The sequence below is a fragment of the Delphinus delphis genome, chromosome 8 (assembly GCF_949987515.2).
Source record: "Delphinus delphis chromosome 8, mDelDel1.2, whole genome shotgun sequence".
Lineage (NCBI taxonomy): Eukaryota > Metazoa > Chordata > Mammalia > Artiodactyla > Delphinidae > Delphinus > Delphinus delphis.
The window spans coordinates 94,373,546-94,397,072 of NC_082690.1; the positions used below are offsets into that span (position 1 = coordinate 94,373,546).

At 41.1% G+C, this 23,527-nt stretch overlaps 1 protein-coding gene across 1 annotated transcript in view; it reads left to right on the plus strand.

Moving 5' to 3' along the window:
• The first annotated feature begins 5,351 nt into the window (after window positions 1-5,351).
• Window positions 5,352-23,527, plus strand: part of HSD17B12 (hydroxysteroid 17-beta dehydrogenase 12) — a 163,297-nt gene continuing 145,121 nt past the window's right edge. The window contains exon 1 of the mRNA XM_060018744.1: window positions 5,352-5,613. Within this exon, the coding sequence (XP_059874727.1) occupies window positions 5,454-5,613 (160 nt within the window). The 5' untranslated portion in view covers window positions 5,352-5,453. The remainder of the gene's footprint in view (window positions 5,614-23,527) is intronic.

The following is a 23,527-nucleotide window of genomic DNA, read 5'->3' on the forward strand; positions in this document are numbered from 1 at the left end:
ATAAATGAGACTGAAATCCAATGTGGTTACGTCTGAGTATGTTATCTGTGTAACAACCAAATATTTCTAGAGACTGTTCTATTCTCCCTTAAGCATTTTTTTAAATGTTGCCTTCTCTGATCTAGTTATTGAGAAATTATTTAATAATCACAGTTTTTTCCATGCATTTCTTTTTTTATTTTAATTTTATTGGAGTATAGTTGATTTACAATGTTGTGTTAGTTTCAGGTGTACAGCAAAGTGGTTCAGTTATATATATACATATATTCATTCTTTTTATAGATTCTTTTCTCATATAGGTTATCACAGAATATTGAGTAGAGTTCCCGGTGCTATACAGTAGGTCCTTATTGGTTATCTGTCTTATACATAGTAGTGTGTGTGTTCAACCCAAGCCCCTGATTTATTCCCCCGCCATGTTTCCCCTTTGGTAACCATAAGTTTGTTCTCGATATCTATAAGTCTGTTTCTGTTCTGTAAATAAATTCATTTGTATCTTCATTTTTAAATTAGATTCCACACCTGAGTGATATCATATATTTGTCTTTCTCTGACTTACTTCACTTAGTATGATAACCTCTAGATCCATCCATGTTGCTGCAAATAACATTATTTCATTCTCTTTTATGGCTGAGTAGTATTCCATTGTATATATGTACCACATCTTTTTTACCCATTCCTCTGATGATGGACATTTAGGTTGCTTCCATGTCTTCGTTATTGTAAACAGTGCTACAATGAACATTGGGGTGCGTATATCCTTTCAGATTATGGTTTTCTCAACCACAGCTTTTAAATTGAGATCCCAATTCTACTACTTAGTTTCTCTGTGTCTATAGGAAAATTATGTAAATGTTTTAAGCCTCACTTTCCTCATCTGTAAAATGGGGATAAAAGTAGTACCAACCTCTCTGAACACAATATCTCTGTGCCAATCACTGCTTAAGTAGTATTGCCGCATTTTACAGATGTAGAATTTGAATGCTTAGTAGCTAAATCCACCCAAGATCATACAGCTAATAAGAGGTAGAAGTAGGATCTTGTCCCAGATTTCCCTGACACCAAGCCCAAAGTTTTATAGTTTTGCTCCCTCTTCGGAGAGTTTTTAATGGTTTCATATGTTTCTACCAATCTCTGGGAACCGTGGTCTATATTAAATTTTAGCACAGAATACTGCTGAATAGGAGTAGACCACCATAGGTTCCTGTATGTATTAGTGTTTTTAGTGGTTCATAAGTTTTATCCAGGGGCAAAGGATTGTTGTTCATTTCCAGAAGTGTGTAATTGTCTGAACCAGAAAGGGCTTAACTCTGTCATGTACCACTTCACTCTGTGAAGCCTCTTTTTTTTAACTTTTAATCAATAGAATAATTAATATTCCTAAAAGGAAGTTGAGGTGATCAGAATAAATGTGTACATTTTTAATAAAAATTATTCCTGTTAATTGCATGGGTAGTGTGCAGATTTTATAGAAAAAGAACAGATATCAAAATGAGGTGGTTTCCATCTTCAATATTCCTTGAGTTAAAATAACATACTAATATGAACTCTAACAGAAATGGAAAGTATATTTCTATGGTACCTGTCTTTATTTATTAAGAAAAATCCAAAATCAACAATTATTTTTTAATGCCTGTTTAATTTTATGTCAGATGCTATGGTGGGTGCTAGAGACACATATGTGTATTCTTCAAAACCATTAACAGGTATTGTTGCTCTTTCCTCTCCTCTCCTCCACTCCACTCTTTGCCAAATTAATTTCTGCTTATCCTTAGATCCAGTTTAAATGCTACTTCCTTAGAAAGGCCTTTCAGGGCAGTCTCCTCTCCCCACCTATCCTCTTTCCTTAAGCCCTGTTCTTTTCTTCTTTGTACTTATTACAATTTTTACCATATAATTGGTTGGATATTTTCTTAATGTCTGTCTCTCCTGCTAAACTGTTCTCCTTCATTCATCATTCATCCATTCAATGGGAATTTATTGAATACCTACTAAGTGTCAAGCACTCTTAGGTGCACATCTGAGATGAAGAGAACAGGGATGGACAAGAAAAGATCACTGTCCTCATGAACTTAACATGCTATTGGGAAGATGAACAAAAATTAATCAGAGAATTTGAAAACATTAAGTGTTATAAGGAAAACAAATTAGGGTAAAAGGATAAGTAGTGACAGGGCAAAGGAGACAGGCTATTTGGTCTATTTATGTAGGTAAGTCAGTGAAAATCACAAGTGGTGAGCAAAAGTCTAAATGATGTAAAGGACTGAGTCTTGGGAAATAGAAGGTAAGAGGTTCCAGGGAGAGGGAACAAGAAGTGAAACTACTTTGAGATTGAAATGAACTTGACTTATCTGAGAAACTGCAAAAAGTGTGGCTGGAATCAAGTGAACATAGGAGAGGGTGGTTGATACTGCTGGAAAGGTCAGGGCGGTTAAGCTGGTGTTGGAGGATTTGTTAACGTGATGTGAAGTCTGTGAAGGGATTTGAGCGAAAGAAATATCGAATTTTCTTAAAAAAATTCTAGTTGCTTCATGGAGAACAAACGCCAAGACAGGCTTCGGGGGATGAGTTAGGAGGCTATTGCCATATTCCAGGTAAGGAATACTTGTCATCTGGATTAGGTTGGTAGGAGCAGAAGTGGGGGAAGTGGCCTGTCAAGGTATATTTTGGAGGTAGAATGAAAAAGACTTGCTGAAGAATTGGATACCGGAATGCAATGGAAAGGCAAAAAATCAAATCAAGGTTGACCCCTAGATTTTGGGCTTTCAGAAGTGGGTATATAGTGGTGCCTTTAACAGGGGAAGGGAGGGGTGTGTGTATGGTTGGAGTAGAGTTCTGCTTTGAATGTTAAATTTGAGGTGTTTATTTTTATTGTACATCTGAGTGGAGATGTTGGGTAGGCAGGTGGAGATGTGTGTGTGTGTGTGTGTGTGTGTGTGTGTGTGTGTGTGTGTGTGTACACACTCTGGTCTGGCTAGAGACATTTGGAAATTATCCGCTTACAGTTGATATTTAAAAACAAGGGACTATGGTAGTTCCCTGGTGGTATAGTGGTTAGGATTCGGTGCTTTCACTGCCACGGCCCAGGTTCAGTCCTTGGTCAGGGAACTGAGATCCTGCAAGCTGCGTGGTATGGCCAAGATCAAACAAACAAAAACAAACAAACAAGCAAAAAAGCAAGGGACTAGATAAAATGTAGAGAAGTGAAGAGAGCTGGGGTCTGAGCCCAAGGGCATTGCAAGATTTAGGGGTCATCAAGAGCAAGGACCAGCAAAGGACTCTGGGAAGGAGCAGCTGGTGAGGAAAACAGTGGCCACCCACTGTTGAATGATAAAATAGGATGAGGATTAAGAATTGACCATTTTTTCACTATTGTATACCTAGTACCGAGTTCAGTTACTGGTACATAATTAGAGCAGAATAATATATATATTTTTGGCTGTGCTGGGAGGCTTGCAGGATCTTAGTTCCCTGACCAGGGATTGAACCCGGGCCCTCAGCAGTGAAAGCGCAGAGTCCTAACCACTGGACCGCCAGGGAATTCCCAGAATAGTGTTTGTTGAATGAATGAATCTTTACTTCTACTTATCTGTTAGATATTTGAGTGTCTCCAACTTCCAGGTACTATTCTAGGTCCTATGGATTCACAGCATAGTGTTCCCAATAATCATAAATTGTAGTGTGAGCTATATATGCATACAGTACATACATACAAATGCAACAAAATATGTATTTTTAGTTTATGTAACTCTTTTCCCCTCCTTCCACCCTATTCTAAGAAGAATGGGATTGAATATCTGGAGGGACCTTTTTTGGTGAGCAATGATGAATTGGGATATATAAATTTGGGGCTGTACTGTAGGCAAAGGTTTTGACAAGAGAGAGAAGATGAAGGTGAGGGAGAGGGAGAGGAGTGGTGAGACTTCAGTTGAATTGGACAGGCAGCCCCAGCCAAAGATATCAAATTCAATTAAAACAAAATATGGTGCCAGCTCAACTCACATGGCTGAATTCTGCTGGACAACTGACAGTTTATGAAGAACATTAATTAATCCTATAAGAGGGAGTGGAGAAATAATATATAATCCCGTAAGAGGTTATATCTAATTAATCCTATAAGAGGAGGAGAGAGGGGGTTGGGCAGGGAGAGATAAGGCTCTTAAAGTAAATATTATAAAATTATGACTTTAGCTTCACGATGTGTTGAAATGTTGACCCTTAGAATTATTACCCTTAAGTCTCTGCCTTTTAAGAAACTCTCAAGTCTTGAATCAGCAGCCCCTACTGGCTAAGAAGAAATATTAGGTATCTTATATGATTCCCAAATCCCTGCCAGAAAAAGAAACAAAAACTCTTGATGGGAGGATGAGGGAATACGTGTGAAGCACTATATGGCATTACACAATTTCTTAAATTTACCTTGTGGTCCTACTTCTCTGGAACTTTGCTGAGGTGGTTTTCATATCTGTACTTGGACTGTGCACTTTTGCACCGTCTCACCACTCCCCCGCGCCCCCCCACCAAAAAAAAAAAGAAATACAAAAGGAAAGTAAAAGAAAAATCTCTATAGTCCTTTAAGTCCAGTTAAAACATGGAGCCCTTCCCCCATCTAACTGTTCATCAAGCTGTATTCCCATAATGTATCTTTCATTCATTTTATAGCTCTTATGCCATTGCGTATTATAGTCATTTGACGCCATGAAGTTATTTGCCTTGAACTCCAAGACATTGGGAACTATGTTATTTAATGCTCCGCGCGGGAGGGACGCCTGGCATTTAGAAGGCCCTCCGTAAGGCTGTGTAACCGGAGCGAAGGTGTGTCGTGGGGACGGCACAGAAACAGGAGATGCAAACCTATATTCGGAAAAGCTTACGGGAACAACGACAGCACATTTAACAAAGATGTGAAAATAAAACCATGGCTCCACTTCTTACTACAATCTTCTCATTCACTACCGGTGTCTCTGACCCCATTCCCTCCTCAAACCCAAGCTCAAACCAGACTGGGTCTGATTGGCCAATCGGAGCACAACCTTCGGTAATCGCGAGGCCTTCTCCAGCCAATGAGAGACCTGAGCGATTTGGCGGCGGTGAGACTTGCAACCCTCTGGCTGAATCCTGGGGGCGTGGGGACACGTTGGGCGGGACTGAAGTTTGATTGGCAGGTGAGCGATCCGCCTCCTTAGAACGGAAACGCTGCTCGGTGAGAGCAAGGGGGGTCGTGGGCGGGGCAGTGAAACTAGGGTCAGCCAATGACCGACGCACTACAGGCAGAGAGAAAGATAGATCACCAATGGCGGCACGGATGTGGTGCCATGGGCGGGGTTTAGGCCCAAAGCTGTGTAGGAGCAGCGCCTATTACGGTAGTCCTCATCTTCACGGCCAGCGCCTCTTCCTGCATTCATTCGTTTGTTTTTTCCATTCACGAAGGTAGTGAGGCCTGGTTGAAAGCCATGGAGAGCTCTCTGCCTGCCGCCGGCTTCCTATACTGGGTGGGCGCGGGCACCGTGGCCTACCTGGCTCTGCGCATCTCCTGCTCGCTCTTCACGGCCCTTCGGGTCTGGGGTTTGGGTCACGAGCCGGGGGTCGGACCAGGGCTCGGTGAATGGGCAGGTGAGTCGAATCGAGGGCCGCCGGCCCCCTCGCTCCTGCTGCGGCTCGCGCGGCTCCCGGCCGGGCCTGGTACGCGCTGACCACTTCTGGGCCCAGCGCTTGGCCTTCCCATCCCCAGCTCCCCTCTCCTCCATTCTGAGATTACTGCGTCCCGCATACCCGCCTGTCGCCTAAGCCATTTTCTGGCTTGCTTAGACTTCTAGAGTTTTTAAATACTAAATACATTGCTGGCTTAAGTCAGCGAATCTAAAGGGCCAGTTGGTGGGCGCGGGAGAAATCTGGCCTGAACTCCCTGGGGCTTGTGTTCTTTAAGCCGTTCCGGGTTCACGGAGTTAGTCGCCTTGCTGCTTGCTTCCTTAGTCGCACTCTACGCACCTTGGCTCGCCCCTTATGAGTGTTTTTAAAACAAAGTCTTTGGCTTGAATACTGGCCCTGTGCTCAGGATGAAAAGCATTCTGTTGCCTTTTGGGAGGCGAGGGTGGAGGAAGAGGACATAGAATTTCAGAAGACTTTCTGCTCTTTGGAACCTTGGATTCGGCCTAGTTCAGGTAATTTACAAAAAAAATTGGTAAACTGTTCTGGAGTCCTAATGAGTAGCAAGAATTATTGCTTCTGCAAAACGGTACTCTTCATGTAGAAATCGGAAATACTTTCTGCAGAAGGACATTTGCAGGAAAAAGTATTCCCAGAAAGAGTGAGCTAAACAAACAGGTCTTGTTCCATCTAGTCGGGGGATTTTGAGGATGGAGGAGAAAGGTCAGATTGGAGAAGTTGGGAAACATCTGAGGAAAGTTTTGCGCTTATTGATTTTCTTTTTCTGCCTTTTTTGTTGATTTTCTTTCCTTATTTTTTGTTTCTTTTAGCTTTTTTTTTAAACCGAGTGATGTGCCGTTCTCCGATGTGATTATTCATTCTGCTGTTTTATAATTGAATGTACACTTCACAAAGCATTTTATTGAATTTTGGAGTGGTTAGGGGTTGCTTTCAGACTAGGCTCAAATAAGGTACACAAATAATGTCACTCCATGTTCTGAACTTTATTCACTCAAAAACATTTCAACAACTTAGTAGGAAAAACATAATAAATTAACATTTTGGGACAGCAACAAAAGGAGAAAACATCTCAAGTAGGAATGAATATGTGAAGCAGCTATTAACATAATACATATTTTAAAAAGTCACTTAATTGTCTTTTGATCGTTGAAAAAGCAAGTGAAGTGCTCAGCTTGATTATAATCAAGATTGTAATTTCACGGTTGATAAGCCCAAATTCTTGGTTGTCAGGTTTGGAAAACTTGCTTTTTGACTTTTTTTTTTTTAATGAAGGCTTTATTTATTTAGGCTGTGTTGGGTCTTCGTTGCTTTGCGTGGGCTTTCTCTGGTTGTGGTGAGCGGGGCTACTCTTCGTTGCGGTGCGCAGTCTTCTCATTGCTGGGGCTTCTCTTGTTGCGGAGCACGGGCTCCAGGTGTGCGGGCTTCAGTAGTTGTGGCACGTGGGCTTAGCTGCTCCGACGCATGTGGGATCTTCCTGGACCAGGGCTTGAACCCATGTCCTCTGCATTGGTAGGCGGATTCTTAGCCACTGCGCCACCAGGGAAGTCCGCTTGTTGACTTTTGAACAAGACTCTAGTGCTTTAGGAAATCATATATCAAGATGAGTAAGTTTTATAATTTGTAAGCAAAGACTTATGGTAATGACTTTTTTTTTAACGATCTAAAATTGACCATAGTGGCTAATAACTCAAAGGGACCAAGTCATCTGTATATGAATCCATAGTAAAAAGCCAAGTGATATGACATTGTCATTTCATAAGTATTATTTATATTGAAAAGATTTGGCCCCAGAGGAAGGATGTTTGATAAATTAAGGGCAATGTTTAAAAGATTTGGAAATGAAATTTGAACTAGAACACTGGGATATAACAGAGAGGATCATAGTATCATAAAGTGAAATGTTGTCCAGTTCACTTGTTGGGAAAACTGTCTTTTTTAAGTACTTAAGTAGAAGAAATAATGAAGTTGTTATTTTTAACATTACTTACATGTGGGGGCCTGGATCTTAAAAGAAAATACGTCTTCCTTTATCTCTCCAAATTCAGGGAATCTTTGAAAAACAAAGAAAAACTGAAATAATTTGAAAAACAAACCAGCAGAGATGACACTTGAATAATTAGGGTTAAATTGTGATTAAAAATAGGTAATTTGTTCAACCAATTATTAACGTAACCAGGCAAGGGCTCTTGTGCCTGTGGTGCTGAAAGCCAAACTCTGACAGTAAGTGTTTGCAACAAAGTAAGGGTTTATTTGCAGGGCACCAAGCAGGGGAGTGGGAGACAAGCCTCAGATCCACTTCAACTTGGTCTTTGAGTTTAAGGTTCTGTTTTTTTTTTCTTTCTTTTTTTTTTTTTTCCACGGGAAAGAACAGAGAGGCTGGGGTTAATCATCATAGGGACATTTCTGTGACATTTCCTAATCATAGTTTTGGGAGTGAGGGTGTCTCTGGTTTATGATTCCCAGGCCAGGTGGTCCGTGGCTCAGGGGTCTGTGAGCTCATCTTGTAGTGGAGAAACAACCTGAGTTTATACGTTAATGATGCCATTGACAACAGCAGTTTTAGTACATTAATGATGTTATATGGACAGTGGCAGTTTCAGTCATCTGACTCTGGTTGATTAGTGTTCAGTTAGAACAGGATTGAGGTCAGAGGGGACCAGAGAAGGAATAAAGTTTTGGGTAAAGAGAATAATCATAAACTCAATAAGGGAACTCGGTTTTAGGGCACCTTGGTGTCATTAGGGAGGCATTGCCTAAGTTTTTAATACTGATGTTTATTTAACATCTTCCTTTCCATAACCAATTATTTTAAGTATTACATAATATGTGTTGAGTTGGTAGTATATTTTTATACTTGTTATTCTTAAGTCTCTGTATGTGAGTATGTTTAATTTCTCCCCCTCAGATTTTAGAATCTGAGAGGCAGGGACTGTGGGTCCTCATTTTTTGTCTTTTCCCACAGTAACTGGCATATTGATCAGATATAAGCTCTTCTAGACGTTTAAAAAAAAAAAACCTTGGAAAATCCCCGAAATACAGTTGTGCTTTGCAATCTGTAAAAATATTCCATACCCCAGATTTCTTAGTCCAGTAGGTTTTTAATACCATCCATTACACGGCCCATGCTCTAATTTATCTCCTTCATCTTCTAATCAAGAGCTGGGTCATTCCTTCCCTAGTTTTCTCCAGTAACAGTCCCACTCAAGTGAATTACGCTGATTTCACTAGGTCCCTAGCAGGTGGGTTTAGCCAATTTAGGAGGTGAGGCTCTCTTGCCTGCCATTGTCATGTGATACTTTCTGTATCTTTTCCAAGAACAAAGAGATCCTGTGAAAGTGGAGCTTCAAGTTGTTTGAAGGTCACTGTAGCAAGTAATGAAAAGAAGATTGCTAACAGAAGTGGTCAGTTTGTGCTAAGAAGTGAATAGTCCTTGCTGTGGAGCAACAGAGAATGTAATCTGTAGAATTTGGTTTGAGCGTAGACACATTTTGCATTTATTTGAGCAAGTTTCCATCATTGGAGTTTATCTGAAATGATTGATATAGAAATAAAGTGGGGACTTCCTTCGTGGCATAGTGGTTAAGAATCCGCCTGCCAATGCAGGGGACACGGGTTCAAGCCCTCTTCAGGGAAGATCCCACATGCCACAGAACAACTAAGCCCGTACGCCACAACTGCTGAGCCTGTGCTCTAGAGCCCGTGAGCCACAACTACTGAGCCCACGTGCTGCAACTACTGAAGCCGGCACGCTTAGAGCCCGTGCTCTGCAACAAAGAGAAGCCACCACAATGAGAAGCCCATGCACCACAACGAAGAGTAACCCCCGCTCGCTGCAACTAGAGAAAGCCCGTGCACAGCGACGAAGACCCAACACAGCCAGATAAATAAATAATCTTTAAAAAAAAATAAAAAAATAAAAATAAAGTGGAGGTGATAGGTGCAACTCTGAGCTCTTAGTTTCTAAAGGAGAGGATATAGCTCCAGGCAGCAAAGAATGAAGGATCCACTAATCAGTTAATGAGTTAGATTTTAAAAATAGCTTTATTGAAATATAACTCATAGACCATACAGTTTACCCATTTTAAAGTGTACAAGTCAAGGTTTTTATTATATTCATAGGGTTGCGCAACCATCATTATAACCTAATTTTAGAACATTTTCATCTTCCTTAAAAGAAACCCTGTACCTATTAGCTGTCACTCCCTCATTCCCACCCCCTTTTTCTGTCAATATACATTTCCCTATTCTGTATATTTCATGTAAATCGAATGAGATAATGTGAAGTTTTTGATGGCTGGCTTCTTTGATTTAGCACAGTGTTTTCAAGGTTCCTTCATGTTGTGGCATGTTTCAGTGGCTTCATTTTTTTATTTTGGGTACGCAGGCCTCTCACTGTTGTGGCCTCTCCCGTTGCGGAGCACAGGCTCTGGATGCACAGGCCCAATGGCCATGGCTTACAGGCCCAGCCACTCTGCAGCATGTGGGATCTTCCTGGACCAGGGCACGAACCCGTGTCCCCTGCATCGGCAGGTGGACTCTCAACCACTGCGCCACCAGGGAAGCCCTTTTTTTTTTTTTTTTAAATTGCTGATTAATATTCCATTCTGTGGGGAAGAAAATCCAAAAAAGAGGGAATATATGTATATGTATAGCTGATTCACTTTTCTATACAACAGAAACTAACACATTATAAAGCAAACTATACTCCAATAAAAATTAATTTAAAAAAAGGAAAACTAATGAAATCCAAATAAACTATGAAGTTTAACAACAACAACAAAAAATAGTCCATTCTGTGGAGTGAGTTAGATTTTGCAAAGGGTCGTCTTCTCTGCATTTTGCCCTCTGCACATCTGCACTATCAGATCCCTGAGATTTTCCAAAGCGATGGAACTCATTTGGCTCTGTAGTATTGCAAGGTTTTCCTAATTCAGTAGACAATGAGGACTTAAAAAGGGTATGGGAGGGCTTCCCTGGTGGCACAGTGGTTGAGAGTCCGCCTGCCGATGCAGGGGACATGGGTTCGTGCCCCGGTCCAGGAAGATCCCACATGCCGCGGAGCGGCTGGGCCCGTGAGCCATGGCTGCTGAGCCTGCGCATCCGGAGCCTGTGCTCCGCACGGGAGAGGCCACAACAGTGAGAGGCCCGTGTACTGCAAAAAAAAAAAAGGGGTATGGGGTGGTGGGGTTCTTCCGTGGAAAAGCCATTCATCAAAGCTGGCTCTGCTTAGCCAAGCTCCAAGAATCAGATTCTCAAAATCAGGTGTGGTGTGTAATTTCTGTTTTTACATTGGACAGCTATGCAGGATTGGTCTAGTTACCTCAAACTGTTGAAGGCTACTTGAGTGACCCGGGCCCACTGACAGTGGGTCCCTTTCTTTAACTAAGTTTTGAGGTACCACATGATTATGTATGTACATATGTATGTATGAAATGTTATTTAATTTGGCAAGTCCAGAAGAAATATTACTATCACTTATTGAATGCTTGAAGTGTTCTAGGCACTTCACATAGATTATCATTAATTTCTCTTTGAGTTGTGCTCCAAAATCCCCAGTGTACAGAGAAGGAAACAGGGGCTTAGGTAAATGACTTCGTCTGTGGTTTCATAGCTGGTGAGTTACAGGATCAGGATGCAAAGCCAAGTTGTCCTTTATGCAGCATCTACATGCTGTGTGTGGTGGGGATTGGCTTACAGACTACATGGATACTTGGGGTAGATTCCTTTATACCTTAGGAACTTTATTGCTTTTTGATTTAAGGCACACTTTCAAATCTGGACATGCTTGGTAATTCTGGAACCATTGCAGGATAAGTAGCACATTTTGGAATCAAGTAGCTTGGGATTTTCTTCAGATTTGTAACCGTGAATCTTGTTGCATGGGAACACATTGGAAAGGCGCTCAAGGTGCTTCTTAACAAAGCGAAGGGTTTGACTGTCATCAATACGGCTGGACCAGACCTTGAATGCTGTTTTCTGTTTATCAGTCTGGCGTTCTCAAATGGATTTAGTGAATCTCCGGAGGTCCAGCTTGGTTAGTGTAATATGCTCCTTGTTGACATTCTGGTAGACCTGTTCTTGCTGGTGAGTTTGTTTTTGATGTTGATCGCAGTGTTTTTTTAAAAAGTTGTTTTTTTTGTTTGGTTGTTTGTTTTGTTTTTTTATTTTTATTTATTTATTTATTTAATTTTATTTATTTATTTATTTATTTTTGCGGTACGCGGGCGTCTCACTGTTGTGGCCTCTCCCATTGCGGAGCACAGGCTCCGGACGCGCAGGCTCAGCGGCCATGGCTCACGGGCCCAACCGCTCCGCGGCATGTGGGATCTTCCCAGACCAGGGCACGAACCCGTATCCCTTGCATCGGCAGGCGGACTCTCAACCACTGCGCCACCAGGGAAAGCCCTGTTTTGTTTTTTTTAAAGCAGCCAGATGGTGGAGGGCAGAGAAACAGATGAACTTAGTCATAAAAGTTCTTGAAGATATTTATTAATTCTTCACTTCATCTCTGAAAAGGGAGTCCATAGGCCTAAATGGAACAGTCTCCAGATTGGAGTTAGCAGCGGCAACCTTAAAGCACTAGGGCTAGAGCTGTGTAAGAGGAAACAGATGTAACTGGAGGATCGGCCCTAAAAGCATGCCCTGGTCTTATTTGGAGGAAAAACCAAAGAGGATGGTTTCCTGGAATTAGAAATTCAGCCTCTGTACTCTGAGCTGTTTCCTCCAACCTCACACCAGCCTCCATTGTCTCCTGCTTCCTTTTTTTTTTTTTTTTTTTCTGTTCTTCGTCTTCCTTTCTGTGCAATAATAATTTTCCTATTTAAGGGTCAAACCTGAGACTCGGAGACTCAAATCTAGACTTGGATTCTAGCTCCTCTACTTTAAACTAGAGTGTAACATTGAGTGAGGTAGTAGACATCTGTGAGCCTCACTTTCCTCATCTACAGAATGGGGATAATACTGGCACCTGTTTTCATAGGATTGTTGTGAAGGGTAAATGAGAATACTTGTTCTGTGTAAAACAGGTGGTGCAGTGCCTAGTACATAAATGCTTAATAACTTATTAGTAATATTATTAGTCTTTGTAGCATTATATACTAATCACTTGAGCTAATTGACAAGATAAGGCTTAGTAAGAAAAGGTTAATAGCTGGCTGGCTGCATCTTCAGCAAACTGAGATTACCTTTGCTACTCTCACTCAAGTGAGAGTATTGAGCTTCAAAACTAATTTTCTGTTTGTTTTTGTTGGTTGAGGATGATTTCTTTCAGTTTCAGAAAAAAATTATTGAAAGATTTGGTTAGTGAGAATACATTGGTAAGTGGATTTGAATAGATCAATTCCATTGCCTTTAAAGCCATTTGTAGATAAGGATAAGTTAAAAGAAATTTAATAGTGTGTCATAGTTCGTTTGGGCTGCTCTAACAAAAATACTATAGGCTAGGTGGCTTAAACAACAAACATTTCTCACAGTTCTGGAGGCTGGGAAGTCAGATCAAGGTGCTGGCAGATTCGGTCTCCGATGAGGAACTGCATCCTAGTTTATAGATAGCTGTCTTCTTGTTCTGTCTTCACATGACAAGGGGCCAGGGAGCTCTCTGGGGTGTCTTATAAGGGCACTGATGCCATTTGTTAGGGCTCCACCCTCATGACCCAATCACCTCCCAAAACCATTATATTGAGGGGGTTAGGATTTCAACATATACATTTTTGTTTCTAGCATATGAATTCAGTCTGTTGCACAGATCCTTTATTCCATTTCTCTCCTGCTCATCTTTCCTGAACATAAAAATATTAAAATATAGCAATTTATATCTCTGCCTTCTGGGATAGATTACGATTAAGGCTAGGAGGCAGGGAGGGTGAAGCCTTCACCATCTTGGTGGAGAGTGTGATCCAACACTGTTCATTTGTCCACCCACCGTCCACATCCTCCTGAGGCTGGCCATGGACCTTGTAACAGACCAGTGGGACGGCAAACAGGAATCAGAAACAAACTGCCCTGTTAAGTGGTGGAAAGCAGACACACTTGGTTCTATGGGAGCTTGTGAAGGAAGGTCAGAGTGATGACTGAGCTGAGATCTGAAGGGAAGTGAAGAGTAGCAGACAGAGCAGAGGGACCAGCAGGTGCTAGGCTCCTGAGGTGGGAAAGAGCAGGGTCCCCTTAAAACAAGGCCTGAGCACTTGGAGCCAAGGAAGGGTAGGCATGATGTAAGATGGGAGTGGAGAGGGGCTCAGGGGCAGTGAGCAGGGCTGTTTAAGAACATGGAAGACAATTGTGGGGATTTTAAGCAGAAGGGTAATGCTGAGTTGCAACTTTATTTTTTTAAGTAAATTTATTTATTTATTTTTGGCTGCGTTGGGTTTTCGTTGCTGCAAGTGGGCTTTCTCTAGTTGTGGAGAGAGGGTTCTACTCTTCATTGTGGTGTGTGGGCTTCTCATTTTGGTGGCTTCTCTGGTGGAGCTCGGGCTCTGGGTGCTCAGGCTTCAGTAGTTGTGGCACTCGGGTTCAGTAGCTGTGGCTTGCGGGCTCTAGAGCACAGGCTCAGTAGTTGTGGTGCACAGGCTTAGTTGCTCCGCGTCACGTGGGATCTTCCTGGACCAGGGCTCGAACTTGTGTCACCTGTAGGCGGATTCTTAACCACTGCACCACCAGGGAAGCCCTGAGTTGCAACTTTAAACAGAAGTTTTTGCTTCTATGATCTTTCTGAAGCTGTTGCATTGTCACAGAGATAGAGAAGAGCAGGTTATTCAGATAATCTCAGTTAAAATTGCCTTTAAAAAATGTAAATTCGTACTTTATAGTACGGGAGGCCATTTTTGTGCACTTTCTGGTTATCATCTTTCAAAGACTATTTCTCCCTGGGGGAAAATCTAATCACTGTGGTATGGGAAGTTCTACTCTTGACCAGAGACTGGATGATAACGTTGAATGAACCCTGAAACTGGGTTATTGCTTTCTCGAGGTCACTCCATAGAACTGTGGTGTGATAGTTGAGGAGCCTGCCACACATCCGAATGCTTTGTTTTCTTATTCATTTTGTCTGGTGAAAAAACGTGTTTGTTGAGGAGCCTGCCACACATCCGAATGCTTTGTTTTCTTATTCATTTTGTCTGGTGAAAAAACGTGTTTGCGTGGTCTCTAACTGGCAATTCCAGGGAGACTATCCAGTTTCTGAAAAGTTATCCTTACCACTGTTAAGTGAAGTTATTTCTACTTAAATGATCTAGTCATTGGGGGAAGGGAGGAAAGACTAGAAAACTAAAGATTTTGAACAATTACTGCTTCTCAGGAGTATGACATTGGGGAACAGTAGCGCTAACGGGAAGATTGGCTTTAGGGTCAGTACAGCAGGTCTGAGCTTTGCTACTTGCTAAGAAGTTTGACCTTGGACAAAGATTGCTAACCTCTGAGCATAACGTTCTTCATCTAGTAAATAGGGCTGTTACTTTTCAGGGTTATTATGACAGTGAAATGAGATGTAAATGAGGTTCTCATGTAACATCTTGTGTGTTTTTATGGATGCCAAGTAACATATATTTAAGACATCTTTATTTGTATACATTGCTCTTATTTGATGAAAAGGGATTGTTGAAACCAAGAAATAATGTAGTTCACTCAGCAGATAAACTATTGGAAATCTGAAGCTGTGAATAGATTGATTAGGAGGTGATTCACAGTACTCCAGGAGAATTGCTTCCTTTGTGAAAAGATTTACTAAGTGGTTCCTTGAAATATGGTCCCCATTAGTGAACCTGAGATACGATGGACTTAGAAAAATCTGGCTCTGTGCAACTTTTCAACTACATTGTAAAAACCTTGGGTCATTTTCAGCTCTTCCTCTCTCACCCACATACAGTCTATTAGGAAATCTTACTGACTTTAACTTCAAAATATCCAGTATCCAGTTCCTTCTACCACTCTGGTGTAAGCCACCCAAATCTCTTGCCTCGATTATTATAACAGCCTCCTGTCATTCTGATTCCACCTTGGCTCCCCTATAATCAGTTCTTACAGAGCAGCCAGTGATCCTTGAAAAGCTCTAGTCAGATCATGTGATCCTTTGCTCAGATCCCTCCAGTGTCTTCTCATCCTGTTTATTTATTTATTTTTTAAATTAATTTTTATTGGAGTATGGTTGCTTTACAATGTTGTGTAAGTTTCTACTGTACAGCAAAATGAATCAGCTATACGTATACATATATCCCTCTGTTTTGGATTTCCTTCCCATTTAGGTCACCATAGTGCATTAAGTAGAGTTCCCTGTGCTATATAGTATGTTCTCATTAGTTGTCTATTTTATACATAGTATCGATAGTGTATATACCTCAATTCCAGTCTCCCATCTCATCCTGTTTAGATGAAAACCCCAGATTTTTCCTATGGTTGACAAGGCTTTTGACCACCTGAATCCTGCCTTCTTTTACCTCTGATCTCCTCTCTGCCCATGTCTCGCCCTCCCTCCTAGCCACATTCCCTTCTTCCTTGAACATGCTTGGCATTGCTGCCTTGGCCTTTGGTTATTCCCTCTTCCTGAATGCTCTTCCCCAGATATGCATGTGGCTGAGTCTTCTTCCTTCCTTCCAGTCTTTGCTCAAATATCATCTTCTCACTGAAACCTTCCCTCCTACCTTTAAACTTACAGACTGATCTCTTCCACCCTCTGATCCCCGTTCCCCTGCTCTACTTGTGCTCTTTGTCATAGCACTTGTCACCATCTCCCATACTGTACACTTTGCTCATTTATGACATTTCTTGTTTGTCTACCTCTGTTAGAATGGAAGCACCATGAAGACAAAGATCTGTCTCTCTTGTTCACTTATGTATCTCAAGTGCCTAGGACAGAGCCTGCACAGAATAGGTGCTAATACATAGTTGTTGAATGAATGAAAATATTCAGGTATTCCAGTGTTTTTGAGGGATAATGTATTTTTTGTGGGGAATTATCTTCTCTTTCTATATTCTCTTATTAGTTGTAAATCTAAGAAATATTAGTGGTCTCCCCACCTCTAAAAATGAAATTATTTAGTCTAAAAACAAAATATAGACTATAACCTCAGGAAGAAGTTATCATAGTATAGACCCTGGAACTAGACTGCCCTGAATGTCTTTGTGTCCCAGAAGTGCCTGTACTTACCGCTTCTTTCTGCTTCTGTGTCCTTTTGCTTGTGCAGAGACATTCAGTAGTTTCAGTGTTGTTGAATGTTGATCTCTCTCTGCCTGGAGTGCTCTTTCTTGTTGTTCACTCTTCCTTACTCCTCCTGTTCATGAAATTCTACCTGCTTTTCAGAGTCCAGATTCTGAATGTTTATGTGCAGCTGCCCACATGGAAGCCATCATGTACTTTTGGAACTCTGATAGTGCTTGTTTTGTGCTTTTTTGTGGGCTTTTCCACACTTTACCTTTTTGGTTGGTTGTGTGTGTGTCTGTGCTTGCACGCATGACTGTTCTAAACTACAAGCCCCTCGAGAGTGCACAATAAATAATATGTAGTGAATGAATATATTTTCTTTGAATTATATTTTGATGGGGATGGGGTGTTTTGCTTTGCTTTTTGTATTCTTTTGGTTATGTTTTACAAAATAATTTGTACACCTTTTTTCCTCTTTGTTTTAAAATCTCAAGTGACACCTAAAAAGCTAGATTAAAATTAAACCCAGGCTGATTAGACAAAGACTGGTTATGGAATTATTGTAGCAGAGCTAGGATAACAGTTTTGAAAGTGTGAAATGCAGTGAGAGCAGAGATGTCCTTGTGTAGCATTGGTAATAAGCTAATCTTCCTTCATACATGTGTTAGGAAATTGCTGTAGGAAATCAACCACTTTGCCAGATTTAATAAACATTTCAATATTAATGGATTTTTGGTAATATATTTATTATCCTTCCCCAAGTCTTTGTAAAATTGTTACAAGTAGGCTTTCTTTTAGTAAGAAAGACTCTTCCAATGAAAGTTTCAGTAAAACCTTGCTAATTGGTAAGGCTGAGATGAATGAGTGAAAAAACTGAATTCTAGGATGTGTTGACCAAAATGTACTTTTGTTATTTTAAAGGCCCGAAAAAATGAACCCACGCTTTCTAGAGCCTTCAGTCTTTTTGGGGACATTGAACTGAATTTCCTGGAAAATCTCTTTGGTAGTAAAGGCATTGAATGGTCAATGTATATACTTAATAACTGCTAGAAGGTTAACCACAGAGCACTGAGTATATGCGTTGTTTGCTTCATGGAAAGAAATGAATACTGCAGTTGGTTGATAATCTACAAAAGCTGAGTCAGCCATTTTGTGAGAAACTTGAGAAAATTAAAAAATCATTAGGAGGCAGAAGAGACTAATGATAGAATAACAAAACTGGAAGGGCTGTTGGTGACCTCTTCAGTTGAACTATTAGGGAAATAAGCTGGAAGAGGTAATGACTTGCTCAGGTTCATTCATCCGGTTAGAGATTGTTTAGGCAAGAGGGTCAGTGGCACAGAGCAGAAAATGGGGGTTGCGTCGGTGCTCGGTTGATTAAAAGCAGTGGTAGGAGTGATGAGCAGCAGACTCTGACAGCAGAATAGAAGAGATTTGTCAGGGATGAATTAAGAGCGGAAAACTGGCGAGGAGGACAGGCAGAGGTGATGAGTGATAACAGTTAGGGTGCTGGCAGAACTGAGCTTCATCACATTTCCGCAGCTGGTATGGGGCGAGAAGCCTTCTCTGTACAGGAGCCTGAACTCTCGAAGAAATGACACACGTCTCTGTAGCCCCGAGGGTACCATTATTTCCTACTCTTGGTGCGCTCCTACATGGATGTTAAGACCGGGGGACTTTTTCACTGTGTATAGTGCTACAAACCAAGTGGGTCGATCCGTTATCTCTTATCTATAGTCTTGGCTGTGCCTATAGCCCTAACTACAGATGAAGTTGATGACACTAAATTGCCAAGGAAATACTGTATAGTTTTTAGGATTGCTTCTCGGCCAGCAAAGGGTGCAGTATCCTTTAGAAGTTTAAATTCCAGTTTTAGAGTTCCCTTAACTTTCCTCGTATGTAGAAAACTCATTCTCCAAATTGGTTTTACTGTAATGCCGGCAGTACCTGCTCACCACCAAGCTCACTTCCAGTAGAAATATTGCCAAGCTTGCTTTAATGATTGCTGAAACTCCCATCTTGTCACATAAACAGACCTACTAAAGTAAGCAAGCTCCCCTAATCTTGCACATTCAGGCATAATATTGCTGTGGAACAGGGAGCAGCTGCTTATCTGTGTGTTCCAATACCTATCATTGCCTGTCATGAGAAAGGAGGGGATGATCTCTTTATAGATAATGTGAAAAAAACACAACAGGGATTAGACAATGAGGTTCACACATTCTGAATTAGAGGAGGCTGAATTAATGAAATTTTACCGTAATGATGACATCTTAATTTACAAATTGCTCTTGCAAGTATTCTCAAATGATTGCCATAACCACCCTGTAGTTATTACTTCCACATAATATTCCAGGACCAGAGGGAGCTGCAGGGAGTGGTATAGGGGTTACACAGCTAGTAAATGACACAAGAAATTGAATCTAGGTTTTCTGAGTCGGGGCTCCTGCCAAATTTCCTGCCGAAGCTCCTGATAAGGGTGATTTTAAGGCAGTCTGCTTGGTGTACCGCACTGGGTCTGGAAGTTAGTGGTGAGCAAGAAAGCTTTGGTCGCTACCTTCTTTGTTCTAGTAGAGGACACAGATCATTACATAAGCGGCTCTGAAAAGTTTAGCAGGAGCCAGCTATGGGAACACCTCTTCAGGGTTTTAAAGGTTTCTGGAAGAAGTCACATTTAATCCAAGGTGTGGAAGAAAAGAGGTAGTAGGAAGATGATGGTGATGTTAATAATAGTAATAAGACAAAATGTTTGTTAAAAAGCTTACCATTTACCAGATACTCTTCTAAATGCCTCAGTGAGTTCATTTACTCCTCATGCACTCCATAGGTCCTATCCCCATTTGACTGAAAGAAAGCTAAGATAATAGAGAGATCAAGCAGTTTGTCTGAAGGCACATGGCTAGGAAGTGGAGGAGACCCTGGGATTGGAACTCCTGTGAACTCTGCAAACTATGTTGATGAATGAGAAATGGGCGGGCGAGGGGGTTGGAGAACAGGGGAATTTTTCCAGCAGAGAGAAGACTTGCGTGAAGCCCTTGAGGAAAGTGAGAGCATTCAAGAACTTTGGGCAGACAGTCCTTGGGAGGAGAGAGGCAAGAGATAAGACTTAGAGAAATGGGCAGCGGGCCAGTCCTAAAGGACCTTGAGGCTCCGTGAGGGTTTTATTTAGCCTCAGGGCAGTGGGAAGTCATTGAAAGATTTTAAGCAGTAGATGTCATGATCAAGTTTGTATTTGGACCACTTACTCTGGCATTTTGGAGAATGGATGTGGAGGGAGCCACCCAGGAGATGGGGGGACCAGCAGGAGACTGGTGGCGGTGGTAAGCCAGGCGCTGGGTGATGGTGGCTTGGATTAAGGTCGTGGGGGGCAGGGACTGAGCGGGGGAGTCAGACGAGAGACAGAGGTAGAAGTCCTGGGCCCTCGTCACAGGCAGGTTGTGCGGGTGAAGGAGGCGATAGAGGCTGACACTGGGCACCGACTGCGGAAACCCAAAGAGAAGGAGCAGGGTTTGGGAGGAAAGCAGTGATTCCCGTGTGGTTCTGGGTGGATGTCCGGCAGTCTTCCTGTAGATTAGAACTGGCCCAAGCCTGATGTTCTGAGTTCCTTACCAAAATCCTTTGGCTCAGCAGTCATTTATAGTTGTCAAAAATTATATGCTATATCTTACGATCTGTAGAAACTTTGGAGCCTCAACATGTAATATCATATCTTAGGACAAGGAGAACATTATTTTTGAGCTGTTTGAGTGTATCCCATGTAGCACTTGGCTTAGTTTGGTAAATGTTTGTTATTTCCTTTTTAGGCGGAAAAGCAGGGAAACACAATCAGAAGACCTGAGTTCAGAGTCCACCTTCCTTTGACATTTATCGTCTGTGGAATTTTCAGTCAGCCTCTCTGTTTATTGCATCTATCAAATATGTCTAAAAATACCCACTCTGTATATCTTCAGAGATATTGAGTCTCTGAATCGTGTCTGGAAACACTGTACAAAGCATTACGCACAAACAGGACATGGGGCCTTTTTCCCCGTTCCATCTTCAGTTAGAAACCTAGAAATAGAATTGCCCCATGAGTTGATTGGAGCCTTTGTGTGAGGTTCAAATTGCTTCAGAGATTTATTTTGGGATCTGTTGCACATTTGTCACGATCAACACCTAAGTTTCTTTTGATGTGATTATCTAATATATGTCCATTTTAGAACGTACCTAAAACTTTTTTTTAAACAACTTTGTTGATGTAAGCTGGGTTTCTGAATTAAAAGTTAAACTAATTTAGCCACAAATTATGTTAATTTTAAATAAAATACTTCAACTTTATTTTTAACATATGCAATGGCTATGGTTAGGTATAATGGATTAAGGATATAGTTAAGTTATTGGCAGTGAGGTGTCATTTCAACTCTGATGTAATTGGAAGACTCTCAAGTTTGACATAACTGTTTAAAGTTCCATTATTGTATTAGAAGCGTTATTGTAAGAGGTAATTAGAAGTTCCTGTCATTTCTCACTCAGTACCCTACTGTTTTTGTCTCAGGCTTAAAGATATTCAGAGTATTTTTTCTTTAGTTAAAGGTTTTCTGTTCCAACCTTTATTTAAGCTAGATTCTTATGAATTATGACGCTGATGACATAATGGTGCTTTTTAGATCTCCAGAGCAAAAGTATCATCTTTGATATGAGGAAATAGTTTCCTGATGTACTTTGATTCTAATTTTTAAAAATATAACAAAGATTAGGACCATGTATAAAAACCCAAATCTTCTAATAATACTTGCTTCAAAATACATTACTTCTTTGAAAATTGTGAATTACTTTTTTTTTTTTGTCAGTGTGTTAATGTTTCTTCAAATGGAAACATTTACTTTTCTCTCCTTTTGCATTCCTATCTTTGGGTTCTCCCAGAAGCAGATACTGAGACAGGGACTCAAGTGCAATCAGTTTGTTTGGAAGGTGATCCCAAGAAATACAAGTAGGGAGGGAGACAGGGAAGGGAACACAGCCAATAAAGGGGCTATTATCAAGCCCTGTGATCACCTGTAGCTAGTGTAGAACTCAAGTTTCAGAGCTACTTCACCTGCAGGGCCTGGAAGCTCAAGTATTTTATATACCAATGGCCATTAGTCACTGGTTGAGGACTGTTGGTGGTGAGGAACATTAATTCGATAGTACTCATGTCCACTGTGCACTTGGGTGTTGCTGGCTTCAGCCACCAGATAAAGCCCTTGGGGCGAAGAGACACATTTGGAATGTGCTGTCCAATGGTGTGGTCAGGATGGATATGGACAGGGCACTACCGGTTTAGCTCTAATTTTCCTCACCATATTTGCCCTTGCTTTCATTTTCTTTAAACAAAGCAACAAATAAAGACCAAGGAAAAGGTAGGAGGAATTATTTCCTGGAAATAATAAAAGAAATATAGTAGATTTGAAGCATAAGTTGATATATGTTATAATATTTCACTGTGGATGGGAGTTTTGCTACCTCTCAGGGTGGTTGATGGATTAGCCTTAGTTTTAAGTGTTTTTATACTTTTTATAAATACAGATGACTGACTAAATATTGAACAAACTTCATTAGGATTATATTTGCATTAAGGTATGAATTAATCTTTTCCTCTCCATAATTTAATTCTGATCTACTAAACAGGAGATGGTTGCCATGTGGTCAGTACAGAGTGAGTGCAGCATTTGAGGGAGTTGTGGCAGATGTGGTTGGTTGCTTGTTGACAGAATGCTGGATTTGTATAGGTATTGGACAACCATATACTTCAGAGGAGGAGGGCGCTCTCCTCAGATCCAGGGGCCCAATCGTAGTTTACACTTACTTTGATGATTCCTCTTTCCTTGCTAGAGATTGGTTTAGGAATGGGCATGTAGCACAGTTCTGGCCAATGAGATGTAAGAAATCTCCTGGAGCGAGGGCTTCTGAGAAGCTTTCCTCCCCTTTCAAAAGAGGCAGAAGGAAGGGTATTGGTCTGTGAGGATGTGTTGCCTGTAGCCGTCTTTGGGACCAGAGGGGACAAACTGAGGAAGGAACCAGCACACTGAGTGCTGCAGAGCAGAAAGATGGAAAGCATCTGGGTCTTTGATTCCGTCACTGAGCTGCTGAATTCACCCATTCTGGTGGTGCCTTACACTTCCTGTTGTTTTGAGATAATAAACCCCATTTTTCTTAAAGCTATTTCTGTTATTTCAGCTGAAAGCTTCCTAACCTACAGATTCAGTAGAAAAGTAGGGAGATTTTCTTGTTTTGAGTAAAATTTTATAATTGATTTAAGGTCCTATAGACTTGGATAAACAATATATTGCAGTTCATTTGAAACTGAAATGGATGAAAGGAGGCCAGCTTTGGTATGAGATACGATTGCACGACTCATTAAACAAAGTCTCATTCCTGATTATGCTGGTCATTGAGTTCTTGGCCATATTAGGCCATTAAATTATTTTAGTCAGGTCTACAGCTTATAAAGCCAAAGAGTATAAGTATGTGAAAACTGTCTTATTGCCAAGATTCTTTGAGAACTGTTACCAAATGATTTAGGAATATTGGGTTTTCAATTAATTTGAAGTAAATGTCACAAGATGGTCTACTTTAAGTTAGTCTAAGTAACTTTATTTTTAGGGAGTACCTAGTAATCTGAAGACTTTGACCCAGTGTAGTTCAACTGAATTGGAAAAGGATCAGGACTGGGTATGAAGAAGTGAAGCTGGGGTGGGTGTATGTTATGTG